The 20977-nt window shown below is 34.8% G+C and overlaps 1 protein-coding gene across 1 annotated transcript in view; it reads right to left on the minus strand.

The window, feature by feature from the left end:
• Nucleotides 1-11564: 11564 nt before the first annotated feature.
• LOC149075247 (WD repeat-containing protein 82-like) overlaps nt 11565-20977 on the minus strand; it is a 50024-nt gene continuing 40611 nt past the window's right edge. Inside the window, exons 8-9 of the mRNA XM_089242559.1 lie at nt 12041-12183; nt 11565-11915 (exon numbers count right to left, since the gene is read on the minus strand). Coding sequence (XP_089098685.1) covers nt 11886-11915; nt 12041-12183 — 173 coding nt within the window. The 3' untranslated portion in view covers nt 11565-11885. The remainder of the gene's footprint in view (nt 11916-12040; nt 12184-20977) is intronic.

Below are 20977 nucleotides of genomic sequence, written 5' to 3' on the forward strand. Positions count from 1 at the left end.
TTTTTTTTTAAATATATATTGTATTTTTTCTGTGTACTTAAGTTTTTGTGTGTGTGTGTGAAGATATCGTGGAAAGAAAATTGCTTAAACTTTGTTGATTTTTTTTTTTTTTTTTTGGTTAGCGAGAGCTCGTGATTGGATTGAAATTTTTTATTTCCATTATTCAAACAATGTGATAATGAGTAATCGACACCACTTTTTGTTATGTGCAATAGATTCCAAAATGTTGGCATAAATATATATAACCCGAGCATGTGTTACAAAGAATTACTCTGAGTAGTGAGTGGACTTATGGATCAATTAATTACTGTCAAAGTGATTGATCAAACTTGAAATGTGGATGGATACAGTATTATCTTGTAATTAATCAAGGGCAAGTTCACTGTGATTTTTTCCTATATAACTGAAACTTTAAAGAAATGTACGTTTATATCTGTGATGATTGAAAGTATGGTGAACCTCAGAAATTCTGTTGGACACAAGTATTGTAGTTTCTGTCTAGTCTGTGTGTATAATTAATGTTTATTTCGTAGTTAGTCTATCTTTATTCCTGCCACAGAAATTATAATAGTTTCTGTATCAAACAATTCAAATCGAGAACTTAATTCGACAAAAACAAGATTTGATTTGAAGACGAGGCGTAACTTATTTATCCCTACACCCCACCCCTGTGCTTTTTTTTCTATGGCTCCCAAAAGATGTTTTTTTAAACTTTAAATTTTATTGAAGGACTTTCCATTTCATTGCTGAAGCTTTAAGAGAGGTCTTCTCCATTTCATCATTGCTCTTTTTGAAAATTAGAGGGACGACTTTCACTGAAATGTGTTCCAAAGGCAAAAGGGGAGTCAAAACATCGTCTTTGAAGCTTTTCCAATAAAATTAATTAGAAACGATTTCAGCAAAAGTTGAAAAATACTTCAGTGATACTCTTACTAGAGACTGGCTCTGAAATTTTTAATGCTAGCAGCAGCCTCTGGAATGAGATAATAATATTAAAAATTCTGTGCCGTCGCTGTTTAATATCGAGGCACTTTTACTGCTCTATATTTAATCAGTCACATCACCATGTTCATTATAATTTAATTAATGAGATACCTTTACTTCAATCGTGACTGATCTCACTGCATCCTGATGCTATGGCACCCCCTTTGAGAATGTACGGTTTGGGGCAGGAGTTCTCAAACTTTTTCCATCCCTTACCTTAATCAACGCTTATCTGTGGCTCCCTAGAGCAGTTTAAAAAAGAATCTCTTCGAGAAGCATTTGTCAGGGCACTGTGACATACAGTGTAAGGACCCCGGATTCAGAGGAATAAAATTGAAATACAAAAGCGATTGAAAAAATTATGAAATGGTTTTTTTTAAAGGAACTTTATTAAATTTAAACTTTATTTTCATTGGTTTTTAATACCAAGTGTAACATAGATTCATAAAAATTAAAAGAATTGGTGTGTTTGAATGCAATTTGCAAAAAAAGTTATTCTTACAAGGTGGTTTTTTCCAAATGCAGAAAAAAAACTCAAATTTTTATGATAGAAGGCACTGCATGAAAGCAAATTACTGGAAATATGCAAATTGAAGTCCTAAAGCGGCTCATTTTCGAAATTGTCTTTTTTTGGTGCTTTCATAAAGTTTTTATCGTGATGTGGAAATTGTTTTGTCTCAGCCATAAATTGCCGGCTGAAGCTTTACGAGCATTTCAGCCACAGAAGAGTTTGAAGAAAGGTTAATGAAGGACTCGATTGACTTAATTAGAACTTATGTCAATAGAGTTGTGCCCTTGACAAAATTTTGAATTTTTTTTCTGTAAAAAAAAAAACAACCCCTATTCGTAGGAATTACTTTTTTGTAAACCACATTCAAATATATCACAATTCCTTCAATTTTTATGAATTTTCAAACTGTTTACAAATTTATGGGACACCATAATATATACATAACAGGGCTTGAGACAAATTGAAAAAAAGTTGGCGCCAACCAAATTTTTTGGTCACCAAGCATTTGACCCTGCAGCAAAATGTCTCAAAATAATGTTTTCTTTGACTTGTTTGGATGTTGTTTGATGTTAGCAGACATTCTGATGTAATTTGAAATTTTGTTCTGTACTCAGACTTTAATTTAGGCATTGATGCTACCTTTTTAGTTGCTACAGTGATTTGGCATCTAGGAATTTTTACGCCCTGTTTCAAAATCAATCTGTCTTTATATTTGTTGTCTTTATATTACATCTTCAGTCAGCTACATAATTATGACTTTGGTTGTTTTGCTGGGATTGAGTTACATATACAGTGATTCCTTGACTTGAAAATTTTATTTTGGTTCCTAAAAGTTACTCGTATAAAAAAAACTTGTGTTTAAAAGCAAACTTTTTCATTTAAAGTAATGGTATATCTAATTTGTTCCACTTCCCCACAATATCAATACACGTATAAAAATCAATCGTCGTAGTACAGCATAGGTGCCAATTTTCATAAAAATCTAGTTTTTCATGTGGTGAAACGTTTCGCTGCAGAAGAAAACGTCCCACAAATGAAATTAAAAATTGGAGATTTTTTTTGGGCTAACCATATGATCCGTTTTAGCAGTATATTCCCCTGTATTTTTGGCTCTCCCAACTTTAAATTGTCACTTTGCTTTCTATATTAGGCAGAGATAAATAAAGAAAAATAAAGATATTAGGACTATGAATATTCATCTTGCTTGTTCGTCAAGCTCGATTTTTCATTTTTATTATTATTATTTTGAAATTCATTTTAATGTGTTTCATTTGCAGTAGCCTTTTATTGCTTGCCATTGGTAATTTTTTGTGGAGATTTTAGCAATAATTGAAAACTAGCTCAGTTTTGGTATCATATTTGGCAATATCCTGTATTTTCAAGAAAACTGTCACTTTGAGATTGCAAGGACAGGAATTTACTTTGGGGATTTTAAATTTGTGCAAAGCAAAATTTGAGGACTTGAGAAAGATAAGCAAAATCTGCAGAATCTGGTTTCTGACCAGAAGATTTTAATAAGGCTAAAAAAATCAGAAGGCTTCCATGTAAATTGGAAGTATTGGCACAGTGTAGTTATTCCATGCATAATAAGAAAGCGCAGTGTTTGCATGGCAGGCAAACCACTAACAGTTGTATACTGTGATGATTGTCATTGGCAAGTTCATAATGTCCATTCAATGTGAAATGAGGTTTCAAATGTGAAATGAGCCTTTTCTTGTATGTGTTAGGCTCACAAGTTCAAGCATTTTAGCAAATATTTTCTATTTTTTTTGGATCTCTCTAAAGGCAATTGTAACTCGAGGTATCACTGCATGTCATAGAATCCTACAAAAGGGCAATGAATTTATTTTTAAAGCTTTGATTTCAATTGGAATCTTTTTCTGTTGTAAAGTCTAATGCTTTAGAACATAAAAATTAACTTGGAATAGCACGTTTCTGGAGACAAAAAAAACAAACTTGTAATATGGTATCATTCCATTTCTGTAATTGTGTGTTTGTAAGCATCACATTTTTTGTAACTATTTTTGTGTATATATGTTGTATTTATTTAAGATATTAAAAGACATCTATGGAAGGCATTTGGTTTTTTCCATAAATGTAATATCTAGATTATTCATGAGAAAATGAAGTGCGTTCCAACTTAACAATAGCGCTCATCTTTTGACAATAACTTTTCTACAAATTTTGTTTCAATTAAATCTGTCCTTGAAACACAAACATTGAATCTCAACTATTATGACCAAAAAATTGCTTATCTACACTTAAGTAAAATCAGAAAAAAAATTAATCACTTTTTTTTATGGTGGGTCAAAAAACTTTTGACACAAACAAGAAATTAAACTAATAAATAATCAAATCTGTCATGTCATACCTTTAAATTATAAAATTATTTGACATATTTTCAAGATGGACTCAATATGCTTGTTCCATTGTCGGTGGGTATTTTTCCTCATTCCTTTCTTCGTACAATTGAAAAACCATGAAATTTACATAATAACCGGATTCGACTTATCTATGGAACTCATTATTGACTTATTTAAGTTATGGCTTTGACTTCACCCATAAAACTCCAATTTTGTTGCCTTTAAAGCAGAGTTGTTTGGTTTAAACCAAGGGGTTTTTAAAACAAACCAGTTTGGTTTTTTTCAAAAAATCAAATAAAAGTGGCCTAAATATTTTTTCCTTGAAAAATATATTGGTTTATTATTAGCCAAACTTTTTCCTTTTTAACACATTTTATATTCTTGGGGTACATTTTGATAGTACATCTTTATATGGCATAAGATGGTATAAGTGGGTTTTTCAAAAAGTCTCATAAAAGTGGGCCTGAATGTATATATATTTTTTCATATGAAGTATCTTAGTTATTTAAAGTTATATACAGAAGCCAAAATTTTTTTCTCATTCTTACCACATTTTCTAACCTTTGGCTATATTCTGATGCTCTATCTTTAGCAAATTCATGAATAAGGATTGTATCATATATCTAAATGTAGTGGTGTATTATCTCACATGGCTTCTTTTTCCCTTCACAAACAAGCAACAACAGTAGCGACACCATCATGCTAGGGGCAGGTGGTCCTGTAATCCAATAATGACATCAGCTGTCCTTAAAGGACAAAGACTAGTGTACTAGTAGTTACACATTACCTCACAGACATTTTAATTATCCCTTAAGAAGTAGCACATCTAGTGTATATCTCCCAATCTTAATATTCAATAGTTGTTTTTTTTTATACTTTCACATTAAGCCCAGTTAATCAAGGTTCTACTGTATAGTGGTAACAGATTTATGAAAAATAACCAGCTATATACAGGGTGATTTTTTTGCATGGATACTCCTGCAATGGAAATTTCTTTGGATAAAAGAAAAAAGTGCAAAATGTGCAAGTAGATGCTGTACTTGGCCAGCAGTATACAATCTATTTTGTGCAACCACATCATTTCGGCACTTCCACAGCATCAATGTGTGGATAGAACAACTTCTATCAAGATGCACATTGCAATACCAGTAAAGAAGTTGCTGAAGACCCATTTTGACAACAGGATGGCACTACAGCTGGCTGGCTGTCAGTTCACTTGACCTTAACCTTTGCAACTTCTGGCTGTGGGGGGTACCTCAAAATGTTATGAACAGTGGTCGGATTGCAAGCTTCAGCGCATCCCTTATATGTTAGAAGTTCCTCAGGAATATTAACGTGGGGGCGCGTTTGATTTAATAAAGCTGAATTGCAAGCGCATCCACATGACCATGGCATACTCTGATCTGTTTTTGAACAAGAATTTTTGTGCTTTTATCTCATAGCCAGAACACTGTGGACAACATATTTAAATTTCTTGAGTAAGTTATAGTTATTTGTTCAATTACTTTACTTTTTTGTGATGTTTTCGTGAATTATGAAATCGTGTAATGCTATAATTAAGTTATCGTTTTGCCATGACTGGCTATCATTTCCATTCTGCAAGCAAATTTCCCACATGTTGGATGATGTCATTAATTTTACATATTTAAAAGTTTTTTTTTTCCCCTTTACCAAATAAAATCCCATTTCTTCAGGAATATATTAATGCCAATTTTCGTCTTCTGACAATAATTTTTTTTACAGTGTTTTGAAATCAGAACCTTAGGTATAATCACCCTGTATATCGTTAATCATCACTAATTAATCTGTATTATTTATGCTTCATCAAATACATTATATTAACCTAATTTGTATTATAGTTTTTGCAAAATAGCTTTTTAATTAAGTATACTGAAAGTAACTGGAGAAAACATCTTTATATTATATGATTAACATTAAAAGAATTTTTTCAAACACGAAGTAATCCATTGAGTTAAGCAAAAAATAATTGAATTTCAAAATTTGTTTTTTGTTAAAATGTAAGAAATATTTATTGATTAATTAAATATGGGAATAGTGTTAATTACATTAATTAACATTTTATTTTAATTGTTAGAAGTTTGAATGATTTTTCAGAAATGTTATTGTTTTATGTTAATACTTATTTAAAACAAAAAACCGGTTAAAATAAAAAAAAAACCTGGTTTAAATATTAAAAAAACTGTTTTTTTTTTTGGTTTTTTTAAAAAAACCTTTTTTTACCAACCCTGCTTTCAAGTCTGCTCAGATGCCAAAATGTTATGCCACTTTTTAAAATTTTACGATGGCAAATTTTAAAATATTTTTCCAACATGCGATACTCAGGCTTTTTGAGTTATTACAATTTGCTTCTTTTATAAACTGAAAGAGGAAAGACAAACTTTTAACGAACAAAACTCTGGAATGTGAACACAATTTTTTGGGAAAAGTGAAATAACATTTTTTTGAGCACAGAAGTAATGCCTAACAACCTTCAAGCTACATTTACAGTCATTGTCGTGCTGGAATATTGGTTAGAGCGGCATGTGGTTATGAAACATTTTTATAACGAAACCAGTTTTCTTTGAAAAGGTAAAGAGTGCGGACACTTAGCAAAGAAGCATCCCCACTTTTACCTTCATGTTTAACAGCAAGAACCTTTAATACTTTAATAATTAGCTTATATAATTTACCCTTATAATTACCTATATGTAATACCTCATATGTGCATTATGTTTTATCTTTGTACTTTGGATTGTTTCTCTTGTCAATAGGAAGATTTTGGTATAATTCTCCCTTCTGTAATTAAATAATAATGACCTTTTTTGCTTGGAAGACAACCAAAACACGCCCATAATGTTCAGTTAACGTTTTACACAAAAGTGATACTCTCAGTCAGTTTGCATTTTGAATTAAAAAATTCATCAGGTTTTTCACCTAGTGGACTATTCTATCTTCTTTGGTCGTAATGAAAGAAAATTACCTTTTACATATTCTGGAGATTATTAAACCTGGTTCTAGAAGTTATGAACAATCTTGAAATACCAAAGTCACCTGCCACTTCAGGTTGACTTCCCTTACTCAAAGCCTCTAATTACGCTTTCCCGAAAAAAATCTACCAAATATTTTTTATGCTTTAGAATTTTCATTGTATGTGTTCTGCTCAATCCTACAATTAATTCATATTAAATAAGAATTAATTATTTCTATATTTGATTAAATAATATTAGTCAAAACACTTTCAATCCACCCAAAAACGAAAATTAGATGACACAAAAGCTCTCTAACCCTAAACAAATTTCAGCTACAGGTGTCGATAACTATCTTCCTTCTACTTTACATGTCAGGGCAGTGCATGCAAATGAGTTGGCACTACAAACATTATTGCATTTGTCAAAAGACTTGAGTGCTACTCATATGAAGGCAAAAATGCATTTACAAGTCAAAATTACTACAAAAGTGTGCCAGCTTTCTCCCAATGCCACATTTGTGTCTAGCCTGGGTCAATATGTTCCAAGATTGGTCATGGGCAAGTAGTATGGTTGCTTCTATCTTCCCTGCCCATTGACAATGATTCTCAAAGGTTGGAGGTTGTAGTGCCAGACATAACCCATGCTCTGCCTCATGAGGGATATAAGCACATTACCCCAAGGGGTTGGGAAATGCTGGAGAGAACAGTGCAGTGTGCCAGGCCAGAAGGCTCGTATGTTGAGCCACCTGATCCAGCGCCCCCATCCCTTGATCCCTGTAATTGGGGCTCCAGGCCATGCACCCTAACCGACATCATCCTGTGGCAAGCCCAGGAGGGTGCTCACGAGCCCAAGCAACCAATGCAGGTGCCCCCCCCCCCCGGTCACACACCCAGCGATCAGTGTCTGCAATTACCCAGATTGTTTTATTTACCATAAGCATGCATAAAATACAAATTAAATTAAGCAGATAAAAAATACAAATTAAATCAACTGAAAATTTTTGTTCAGTGCGCTTGCAGGCAGGGCACTTTTCAAAATGCTGTATCTATTGTGCAATATTTGCTATTTTATTGTCATTGTTGCGGCCAGCCCAGGTACTGGATCACTACTGTTCTGGCTGATTGGCTCTGGCTTCAGAGTCACTATGGTGGCCAGCCCAGGTGCTGGAACACTGCCGTTGCAGCTGATTGGCCCTTTCGAGCCCTCGAAAGGTTGGAGGCTGGTCGAAGACAACCTAGACTTTCCAGCCCAAATCAAAGGAGCCGCCTTTGATTTGGGCTGGTAAATTTCACCCAATAGATGTCTGGCCACACATTGGTCGAAGAACACCAAGTGTCGCAACATATATTGGCATATTATTGTATTCTGGAAGCAAATATTTGCCAAAGAACTTGAGCCAGCTTATGCGGTTGGTGCTTCATTACAGCAGGGGAATAAAATATTGAAAAACAAATAATGTGAATGGCTATTGGACCAGGCTGGACATGAGTGCGGCCCTAGCTTGAGGGAAGGAAATCCTTAATCAGCTTGATAGGCCATTATATATATATATTACCCTTTGTTATCATATTTTTACCTTAGACAAGGACACTTATTGAATTGAAGACTGGAAACAGTAAACACAGTAAGTGCCAAATCGCAAATTTTACAGGAGAGTGACGAATAAGTTTCAGGTGTCATAGACCGTGTTAAGGGGCTGTTCAAGTATTACGCCATCTTTGATGAAGGGTTTTCGATTTGTTGACTTTTGATGACAAGGGGGAGGGGGGTTTGGATAATGCTTACATCCTCAAACACCCTTTATGAAAATATACAATATTTTTAATTGCATCTTTACTCGGTGCGCCAAAAACAAGAAAAACATTTCAATAGTTTGTGTGCAGTTGAAGTAACATTCCCCCTATTGATAAGTCCCCTACAGTCACTTTAAGTGATCTCTAAATTTTTCGCGGATCCAAGTGATCTGGAAATGTGTCCGAGCCGCTTAAGTGCTCTGGAACTGTACCACGCATCACTCAAGTGATCCGTAATTATATGCTGCGGATCACACTTAAATAATCTGAGAATGTGCAGCGGGTAATTTGAGTGATGTAGAGCCACACTGGGGCCCACTTAAGTGCTCTAAAACTATGTCACATGTCACTCAAGGGATCCCTAAAATATGTCACTGATCGCTTAAGTGTTCTGGAACTGTGTTCCGGGTCATTTAAGTGTTCTGGAAATGTGCCACAGGCCGTTTAAATATTCTGGAATTGTACCATGGGTGACTTAAGCGATATGTAAATGTGCAGCTTAGTTCATTTTAACAAAATTAGGTTTGAGGAGGGCAGGCCACATCAGATAACTCCCAGGGCCATATTTGGCCCATGGGACTTTATGCGATTTATCATTATATGGCTTAGAGGGTGGGTTGCAATGAATTTATTGAAGATAAATTTTGAGTTCATAGCCTTCAAATTACATTGAAATTCACAGAAATTGATTATAACAACATATAAAGGTATTTTGTTCCAAAAGTTTTTTTGCATCAAAAAAATAAATTTTTGATAGTGGGGAGGGGGCACGAGAGCCCCCCCCCCCCGTACGTCTCTGATCCCACCGATAAGCATTAGGATTCAGAGGGGCAGAGCTGATGACAAAATTTTGTGACAAGGGGGGAGGGGGGTCAAAAATGGCTTACATAATACTTGAACGGCACTAAGTGGCATCTTTCCTAATGTGTGTTTTAACTACTTAGAGTGAGTTGGGCACTCACATTTCCCAGGTTGAAAATCTTGGTATTTACTACGTTTTGAAGCAAAAAGAAAGTTTTTATTTTTTTTGTACTCGTTTTTATTTTTTTGTGCTATGTTTTCATTTCCAGTCTTCAATTACTGAAATATGTTAGGCTTACGCAAATTATATATTTGCATAAATTGCCTGCCCTACACAATATTGGGCAGGTGGACCAGTTTTTTTGGCTCTTCAGTGTAGTATTTACATATGTTTAATAAATATTTTTACACTTGCATGTATTGTCATATTTATAGGAAAAATAATAGCAAATATAATACTTTGTTTTCAGTTCTTTACAATATTATATTATTTTTGGCCGTTTGTATGTATGAAATGCTATTGTCAGCAAATACTTGATGAGTGGAAAATGACATCACATGCAAGATGCCTTGGATTTCCAACTGGTGTTCCGTGGAACCCTGGGATTACGTTACAGCTTTTTTTTTTAGAGGTTTGCATGTCAACAGTCCCAAAAAATTTATTTCCTTCATGTATGTTATATTTAGTTTTAATAATTACATTTTTAATTTGGTTGCTGTATTTTGAGAAATATATGACATCCATATTTGTTATGGGGATATTTTTCTCAGCCACCTCGTTGGGAATTTTACTTGTGGCCTTGTATTTGTATTATTAAATAAGCTGGAATAAATTTCTTCCCAAGTCAATCTACAAACTGGGTTCAGGAAGGCTGGCATCTTTCCTCTTTGTGCAGCCAAAGTCAAAGAACGCCTGCCATCATATTCTGATCCTAATACCAAAGGTCCAGATGGAAGCGCTGTTTCAGATTCCTTCGTAAAATATACTAAATTACGAGAAAATAAGCAGTAGGACGAGAGACATCTGTTAAGAGAAGAAAGCTTGGTGTTGAGCCAGATAAATGTATTTCAGTAAAAGAGATTTTTTTTTTTTTCAAGCTGAGCACAACTCAGGTCTCTCACCATGGGCAATTTACTACCCAGTGAGTTGTGCTGGAAGTGTAAGTATGTGTACCTAACCATCTGAGTGCGTATCTAGTGTTGTGTATGATTTTTTAGTGCTCAGTAGTGAAGTGTAATGATTGAATATTTGTAGGACTGTTGCTCTCTGTGGCGAGATTTTTTAATGGGGAGATCGGCTTGCATTTGCGCCTTGAAGTTGGGAACCACAGAAAACTAACTTCAGCTGACCACCACTGGGGTGACGGTGGGCCTCGAACCTGGGTCCTCACGATGCGAGTCCATCATTATGACCACTCGACCACCACAGCGGCAGTAGAAGAGATTGCAACTTGAGAAGTAGATGATAAGTTTCTCAATTTTCTCTAATAAAAAGAAAGTTTTTTGCAAAGATGAAGATGAATATTCCTTGGCTTCAGATACTTCACTGAATTTCTGATGATGCCTTTGAGGAAGGAATTAACAAACCATGGGATCCTGGGTGATTATATGCCTGCAAATGATGAATTTGTAATTGCAAATTATATGAAGAATACTGGCCTGGGCAAGTTGTGACAATGGAGCTCATGTAAAATGCATGACAAGATCTGGCAACCTATGGAAGTGCCAGAAAATGGAAGTCTTTTGGTCATATCGATTGGTAAGAGACAATGCGAGATTATGGTAACTATGATTCATAAGCGATTTATAACACTAAATAAATAAATATATATTTGATGGACTATAGTTAGGATTATACAGCACAACCATGTCTCAAATTTAATTTAAAAAAAAATCTATATTTGAGCTATGTAAGGAATAAAAAAATTGTTTAATATTAATGCTCGATCTTTCCACAGGCAATGTCAGTACACATTTTTTTTGAATAGCTTGAACACAGAAGTTATGATGATAAATCTAGAAAATTGTATTATGTTGGACCATAGTTGTGTGAAATTAAGGTATATAAAGTATCCCCAGTAGTTCTATCGCACATTTTATTTATTTTGCACTTGTTTTGATATGAATAATAATAAAGACTATATGAAAAAGAAAAAAAAACACTTTATTGAACTTTTAACAAATATTTAAAATGACTTGGATAATATAAAAAATGCAGAACAGAAATTTAAGCTAAAAAATAAATGACAACTACATTTGGGACAAACGCAATAATAAAAAAAAGTTCAGAGTGTTTGTAACGTGTGGAATTAAAATGCAAAAAGAACAACAAAAAAACACAGAGCATAAAACAAATGAATGTGATACATTTTTTTCAGTAAACAAACAAATGAATGAAGTTCGATCATGAATGAGGAAATCACAATTTTTGAGATTGCTGGAGCGACAGCTACATCAACTTTAATCAATCATCAACCGTGGGTAGCCAAAATGCCTACGAAAATGAAATTCAAACAAAATTATTCGATCCTTAATTGAATAATAATGATCGTTCAAATGAGATTGAGAAATTTTGAAATGAAGAGCAGGAAAATGAAATAGCTCATGAAATATCTTTACCATATTCGTGCAAGCAGAAGCCAACATCATGTATTTGGGATTGAACTGGACACATTGAACGGGTCCTGTATGGTCACAATTTAATACAGCTGTTTTTACTCCTGTTTCTGCGCTCCAAACATGAATTCTTCCATCTGTAGAACCTGAAGAGTAAAAACAATTTTGTATCAACATGGCATCACTTAGGCATAACTACAGGTAAAATTATCTATAATAAGTCTTTTGAAGAATATTGTAAAATTTATGAATTAAAATTAAAACTATTGAAATGCAGTAAAAACTATAACACAGTAAGAATGCACAAATTATATTTATAATTTTGAGATTATTGAATATTTTTGAGACTATTTTTGACCTATTGCTGCAAGCTCTTAGAACACATAATTGCCAAGAATATCCGTACCCACCTCGATTCGATTAACTTTTTCTTCCCTAACCAACATGGATTTAGATTATCAGTATCTACCCAATTAACACTTTTCATACATGACTTAACAGACTCCATTGATAAAAACCTCCAATCAGACATAATTTTCCTAGATTTTTCCAAAGCATTTGACAGGGTGTCTCATAATAAACTTCTACTAAAACTTTCATACCTTGAACTAAATGTTCAACTGCTGAAACGGGTGGAGGCCTTCCTCATTAACCATAGCCAGTTTGTCTCGTACAAGAGCCAGAACTGTCCTTTTCTTCATGTCAAATCTGGCACACCCCAGGGCTCGGTCCTCTCGCCATTATTTTTTTAAATTTACATAAATGATCTACCCAACTCCATAAACTGTCGCATTAGACTCTTCGCTGATGACTGTCTCATCTATAAAACAGTGTCCAATCTTTCTGACCAAGAATCTCTCCAACACAACCTTAACATTATTTCCAAATGGTGCTCAACCTGGGAATTACCCTCAATTTCACAAAAACTGTTTTATGAAAGTGACCCGTAAAAGAATCAATCACGAATTCCCCTATTCTATAAACGACTCTTTGATCTCTGAGGTTTCCCATTATAAATACCTGGGCATTATAATCTCTTCCGATCTCCGCTGGAACCTTCACGTTGATTATATCTTTAATAAATGTCTCCAAAAACTGTTTTTCCTTCGCCGTAACCTAAAATACCCCACTTGTCATGTTCGTCACTTGTGCTACCAAACATATATTCTCCCTGCCCTCTCCTATGCCTGTGAAGCCTGGGACCCCACACCCAAACCAACATGGACAAATTAGAATCTATCCAAAATAAATCCACTCGTTTCATTTTTAACTGTTGGTCTTCATCTGTCTCCATAACGGAACTCAAGCGACAACTCAATATCCAACTGCTCTCCTCTCTTCGACTTATCTCTCGTTTAACTTTTCTTTACAAACTCCTCCATGGGGTTTTTAATATTGACAAATCCAATATTCTAATCCAACCTTCACATTTCTCTGTTAGACTCAATCATTCCAAAAAATTACAGCCCATCTTTGCCTCTTCAGATTGTCACAAATTTAGCTTTTTCCCAAGAAATATTATCGACTGGAACAACCTACCATCAAATATTGTACATTGCACTACGATTTCCGAATTTTCTCGTACCATCAATCGACACTTTTGCCATATATAATTCCGCATCCTCTTGTATATTGATTGATATCAATATTCCGCATCCTCTTGATTTTTTTACAAGCTTAAGTGCAGTGAAACCTCACAACAACAAAACTTGATGAGTCGCTCTACAATGACATTTTCTCAAGTCTGGTTTGGAAATGACCATACTCTAAGAGTAAACTGCTGCCTCTCGATATATTGATTATCCCTCTACAACAATATTTTTTCTTAGTGCGCAGAGTATCGTTATATTGAGGTTTCACTGCATATAACTGTACAAAAAATTTAAGTCGAGCAACTCTATTCTCAGAGGGCAGGCACAACACTGTTCTTAATGGCACTTATTGTAATTATTCACAACAGTATGAATAGAGATGTGAAATTCTTGGTAATCATCTGTTGGAGAATATTCTTTAGAAGGGCTACAAGAATAAATATTTCCATTTTAAGAATTTAATTTTTTAATATCTAAAAAATATATGTGATCATGTTGATATTGATTATGAACATGTGATCAACTTATTATGAATTTAAAAAACCAATCAATGATCACATTAGTAAAAAATCTGGTTTGATTTTTCTGCAAGCAAAAGAGCCTGTCCAAAACATTTAAGTTTAATATCGCCATTTTCAAAGTACACAGAACTGTTCTCAATCAGCCAAACTGACAATCAGTATAGTTGGGAGATGTGTTTTTTTTCCACAGCCCACAATATCGAAGAAACACATATTTTCTGAATTTTATGTCGAGGTGAACTCGGAAAGAGAAGTCATCAGCATGCTTGCCCAATTTGCAAATGCAAAAGAGGACCTGGGTTTGTGTCCCAGCAGAGATAAGATTACTTTTCTTTCAGAGTTCACCTCGACATAAAATCCAGAAAATATCTGTTTCTTTGAAATCAGTATAGCTGTTGATATATTTCTTTTAAAATCAACAAAAGCTTGAAAAGCTTCCATTAACTTCACTCCTGAAATGAAGAGAAAATCATTCTTGAAGCTGTATGCAAGAAAACAAAACCAACATGGCTCAATTGAACAACTTACAAAGAAATGAGAATGATACAGAATAACATTGGCTAATGAACATTTTTGTTGATATGAATGCACGTGTTAATATAAAATAGCCATGTCGTGAGCTGAATTTTAGTGCCAATCGGAACTATTGTCACTCGAGCCTGATTACCTAATGTCCACCTCGGAATCTTTTTCCTGATGTATCTTCACTTCTCTTTCTTAAGTTTTTTGGACCAATTCATGGAAAATGAAAGATTCAGATAAGAGAAAATGCATTAAAAAAAGAGCCTAGACTTGGTTGTTTTCAGAGCATGTGTTCTATCAGTGTAAAACTCAGCATCAAACTCAATAGTCTGGACATTCTAGGAGCTACTTCAATCTGCATGCTGGGTTGTGGCAACACAACTGGTGCTGTTTGAGTACATAGTGTAAAATAATAAGATCTTTAGTATCCCATGTTCTTGTGAATTCTAATTTATCTGATTTTAAAGCTGAGCTGTTCATTTTAGCCTTCGATAAGTTTGTCTTTTTTATAGCATTCCTTGGCGTTAAAAAAAAACCAAACTGATCTTTAAGGCAAGGTTATGGTGTCGCAGGGAATTTTTCTCTAATAGGGTTGTCAATAAATGGAATAGCTTACCCCCGGAGGTAGTAAATTGTAACACAATTGACACGTTTAAAAAGAAGTATGATAAACATGTTCGGGTAAATCGAGAAGCTATTCATACTTAGGATAAGACAACCATAAGTATTCTTTATGGGAATTGTATAATATTTTATCATGTGTATATATTGTTTATAATGTTTCTAATTACATTTTTAATTGGGTTGCTTTATTTTTGAAATATATGACATCCATATTTTTATGGGCATCTTTTTCTCAGCCACCTCGTTGGGCATTTGGCCTGTTGTGGCGTTGTATTTGTATTTATATTTGTATACTCTTGATAATACTCTCTGGAAGATTTCGGTAACTAAAGAATATTCTCTGGAAGGACTATTATTAATAACTTCAGAATAATTCTTATTATTTTCTATAGGAATATTCCCCAGTAATTTATGAAAGTAGTCCTTCTAGAGAATATTCTCCAGGATCTTATATGTAACTATATTATAAATAACAGGAGAATATTCTCCGAAAGATTATTCTCGAGAATTTTACATCTCTACAAGACATAGCGTCTTTTAACATAGGATGGTGGTTATGTTCAAGAAATACGAAATATATATATATGTTACCGGCAAAGTATGAAATACCGGTTTTATTCTATACTTTGCCTAGGCATTCTATAGAATGACTAAACACAATCCAGGCAAAGTATGAAATATCTTCTTCCACAAAACATCCACTGACAAAATTTTGATTAGATAATCCACACGATGCCAAATGCGCCAAATAAAATAATCTTGATTACTATTAAATTATAAATTTCAATACATTCTTGGTGGATAAGCTCCACATGATATGTTTATTTTCTCCAGAAAAATTTCCTTTTCGCTTTCGTGAGAAATGATCTCTTTAGGAGCGGTATAAAATATTACAATTTCGTCGAATTAAAATTTCACAGAAGTTTCGTCATTTTTTTCCGGAAACGTTTCCCTTTGGCTCTTGTGAAAAGGGATCTGTTGAGGGGCGGTATATAAAATATTATATTTTCCTCAGATTCAAATTTCACACTGTTTCTTAGATTTTTCCCAGGAACGGTAACCTCTGGCTCTCGGGAGAAGGGATCTGTTGAGGGGCGGTATATAAAATATTAGATTTCTCTAGATTAATTTTTTCACAGTGTTTCTTCGACTTTTCCCGGGAACGTTAACCTCTGGCTCTCGGGAAAAGGAATCTATTGAGGGGCGGTATATAAAATATTATATTTTCCTCAGATTCAAATTTCACACTGTTTCTTCGATTTTTCCCGGGAACGGTAACCTCTGGCTCTCGGGAGAAGGGGAGTTATAAATTATTAGATTTCCTTCAAATTACAATTTCACGTAGTTTTCACTTGATAAACTGCAGCTCTTGATAAACTCGCTATTATAAATGACGAAATGAATAATCTTATTGTAACTTTGCATTTCGTAAATCAGTAATTAACCATAGTTGTCGGTTGTTGTGCATATTCACCAATTGCCTAGATATGTTTGATAAATTTAGTTACACATTAAATACTTTCAATGGTGATTGCGAAGGCTGGGAATCGGTTAAAATTTTCAGCTGGTTAATAAAACAATATTAATCAATTAATCAAATTTTAATTGAATATTTTCAAATGCTAATAATTCATTACTAACGTAATATCGTTAACTGTGTAGTATTAATATATTCTATTCATTCCACATGCACATATCTTCTTCATGGATATAAACAAATAGGCCTACAACAGAAACAGATTAAGAAATTTTGACCAGCCGATTGAAGCTATTCGATTAATATGAACCAATTTCCGTCAAATGGTGCTGGTAGAGAAGGGTAGCTGATAGAGATCGAATTCAGCCACGATATCAAGGAAACGTATATTTCCTAGGCATTATGCTGTGGTGAACTTGGGATGAATCATGTGGTTTCCGCTGGGACTCGAACCCATTCTCTCTTGCATACCGGGCAAGCATGCACCATCTCCAAAAAACTGGAAACACGACCCTACCTTCCTCATTTCACACAGGATACGCTGAAGTAAGGTAGGGTAGGATCGTTGATGTTTGCTGGAAAACAAAAGCACTGTTAACAATGGAAACAATAAATTTTGGCCTTGTCTTCTAAAAACTTCCATGACACTCAATTTGAAACGAAATCATTCCCAGTTCTTGTTGAATCGGTTTGTATTTCCCCATGTTGAAAAATTAGATCAAATAATATTGATTCAAATATTTGTAAACATGGTCACTAATGAATCTACTCTATAATATAAAATCACAAACTCGAAAAGGGCCTGTTTCTATGCAACCGAAATTAGTGATGATTTTATGTTACGGAAGTGGGTACGTTTATTAAGTGACGGAAATCTGTTACGACTTTTTGACTCTAGCATATATCGGACCCATCGGGACCAAAATACGTGCATGTACCGAGAGGATCCCACATCCTACAGCAGGGCCCCTAGGCTGGAATAGGTGGGAGCCCCTAAACCAGCTTTTCAGGGCCCCTCTGTGGTTAATTTATAGTGTGAAAAATTAAAGCAAGAATCGTTCCGGCCCCTGTCAGAACTTGCCTTTGTGGGGGTCATGCTGAGAGGTATGTATAATATACATATAACATCAGTGCTCCTAACACACAGGGTCGACGTACCCGAGGAGGATTGCACGTATACCTTCATGGGGAAGTTAACCCTCTGACTGCTCAATTTGTGGACTGAAATTGCTTCAAAAATTGTGTATTTTTTTTTTTTGCATATTTTATGTCTATATATATTGGAGAATTGAAAAATTCATTTTTCCTTTCTAGAAAAGATTTTTTATATAGATTTTTATCATGAGAATCTAAGTTGCCAGAAAAACCAATTTCAGATGTAATCACCAAAAAAAAAATTTTTTTTAATAAATTTCAATTGAATTACAGTTAATTTCTATCTATTGCATAATATAAAAAAGTAAAATATATAAAATTTAAGAAAATATAAAGCACTGAGAAAAAAATATCTTAGAAATGTAGTTTAGTATGATAGAGTTCGAAACAGGGTTCAAGGCAAAGTCCAACTTCACAGTCTTTGCACCAGATTTGTGTTTCTTTGCGAATTTTTTTTCCATTTGCATCCTTTCTTGAACAGTAAACAGCACACTGTTTTCGAGGCTCTCTTTTTATGGGGTTAGGTGGTATGTGGCTTGCAAAATGACGAGCTGTCAATCTCAAAGGGTTCAGAGTAGAACTCGGTCTTCCAGGACAACCGCTTTTATCACTGTCAGAATACTTTTGGATACTTTCTTCAACCATTTGCAAACGAAATTCCAAAAGCTTTATATTTTCTGTTGGGTTTTGCTTTTTGTAAAGTACATAGGCATTCCACAACGATTGATCTAAAAACTGCCTGAAAATTTTGATGTAATACTTCCCCTGTTGCTTTCGGAGCGTAGGGTAGTAGGACATTTCTTGGTCACATAAATCGATGCCACCCATTGTATTATTATAGTCACAAATGACAACTGGTTTCATAACAGTCTTTTTAGATTTGCATGTCACCAAATAAGAGCTTGCATCATAAATAGTACTCATAAGGCAGACACTCTTCTTGTCCTGCCACTTCAGGGCCATAACTTTGCCTCTTCGATAAGCAACAATTTCACCCTTAGGGACTTTCTCTTTTGAAAAGTTGACAGGGAGGTCTTTTCTGGTTTTATTCACTGTCCCATAAGTGCCCGCCTTTTCTGTAACTAAGATGTCTGCAAGCTGTGGAGACATAAAAATTATCAATAGTGACACAATAACCTTTTCCCAGGAATCGATCCATCAAGTGTAAAACAATTTTGGTGGAAACTGGATATTGGCTGTATTTCGGATTATACATTGTTCCATCACCTGTGTATATGAGGAAATCTGAAATGTATCCACTTTCTGCTTCACAAAGAACGAAAAACTTCAAGCCAAATCTTGCTCTTTTTTTAGCAATAAACATTTTCCACTTGAGCCTGCCTTTGAACTGCATCAAACTCTCATCTAAACTAAGATTTTTCCCTGGTATATAGACTTCTCGAAATTTGCATTGAAGATGTTCCATTAGTTCATAAATTTTATTCAATTTCGACCATGGGTGTCTGTCTTCAAATCAAATTCCTCATTATTAGTAAAATGAAGAAACTTCATGAGCAATAAAAACCTATTTTTTCCAATTACTTTTGCAAAAATTGGTGTGGATAATATTTGATGCTTAGACCAAGGCTATTTCTAGCTTCTTTATGACTCCTTGGAGTAACAAAACTGCAAAAAATAGTCTTAGTTCTTCAACATTCGTTTCTGTCCATTTTTTCCAGCGTGATCCCTCTTTACAAACTGTTTTATGGGTATATTGTTCAGCGTATCTATTGGTTTCTCGGACTATCATTCGTAATATTTGATTATCAAAAAAAAGTTCAAAATAATTCAATATACTTGCATTGTCAGCTATATTCACAGTAATTCCCGGATTTCCACGAAAAGGAACTGAAGGAGGAGGAGGAGGAATATTCTTCATATCAATTTTGCACCACTGCCTAACGCTTTGCAAGTTTATCGTGATCAGATTCATCACTATATGAGGAGCAGTCCGAAAAATCTATATCACTATTACTATCAAAACTAAAATCGCTTTCAGAATCTGATAAGTCATCAGGAATATACAATCTGTCAATCGCTGAACGTTTTCTAGCAGCCATTTCTGATAAGAAAAAAGTGGCAAAAAGTGAAGTTTGAGCGGTAATACCATGTGCCTTCAAATGCTGCAATTTAGTGGACAACTAACGACATCTGTTGGCCAAAACGTAAATTAAACGTCTAATACTGTATATTATTTATTTCAGTGGTTAAACGGGGGAAAAAACGGGATGCCCTTCTCAATAAAGGAAGAAAAACACATGCCCGCGGAAATCGTGGGATGAGCAGATTTTGCTACATTTGAGTTGCCCGTGGAAATCGTGGGATGAGCAGCCAGAGGGTTAAAAGGTTTCATTTCCAGGCGCCCTTGATGGATCTCATTGTTTTCTTGCTGCTTAACACTGAAAATTTTGCGATAGTGGAAGCCCAAGATATATCCAGCCTGGGGGCCCCATAAAATTTACGAATTCAGTCACGGGTAATTGTGGGGGCCTGGATTTTATTCGTTGGCAAAATGAATACAAATGAAAATTTTTCATTGCACTCGCAGCGGGGGATGACCAACGAGCTTCCAAGTCGAGGACCACATGTTTACAGGTTTCATTTTGGGGGCCCTGGATGAATCTCATTCTTTTCTGTTTAACATTGTAGAATTTACACAGCGGAAGCCCGAAATAAATCCAGTCTGGGTTCCTCACTAAAAGTTTGTGTATTGGGTCCTCGCTACTGGATGTGGGGCCCTGGATTTTAAACGTTGTAAAATTGATAAAAAATGAAAAATTTCCGTGATCCCTCACAGGGGAATGTTCGACAAGCCTTCAGGTTGGGGGCCCCATGGAAACGTTGGGAGGTTCCATTTCGGGTATCCCCGGATGAATCTCATGGATTTTTGTTGTTTAACATTGTAAAATTTGCAACACGTCGGTAGCCCAAGATAAATCCAGTCTGGGGCTCCACTAAAATTCAACGAAATGGAGTGTGGGGACTCCCGTGGGGAAGTTTTCTGTGGGTACTTGATGAATCACATTTGTTTTTTGTTGCTTTATTATTG

This window comes from Pholcus phalangioides, unplaced genomic scaffold (assembly GCF_987345545.1).
Source record: "Pholcus phalangioides strain wild (caught in Gottingen) unplaced genomic scaffold, Ppha-v1.0 ptg000015l_1, whole genome shotgun sequence".
Taxonomy (NCBI): Eukaryota; Metazoa; Arthropoda; class Arachnida; order Araneae; family Pholcidae; genus Pholcus; species Pholcus phalangioides.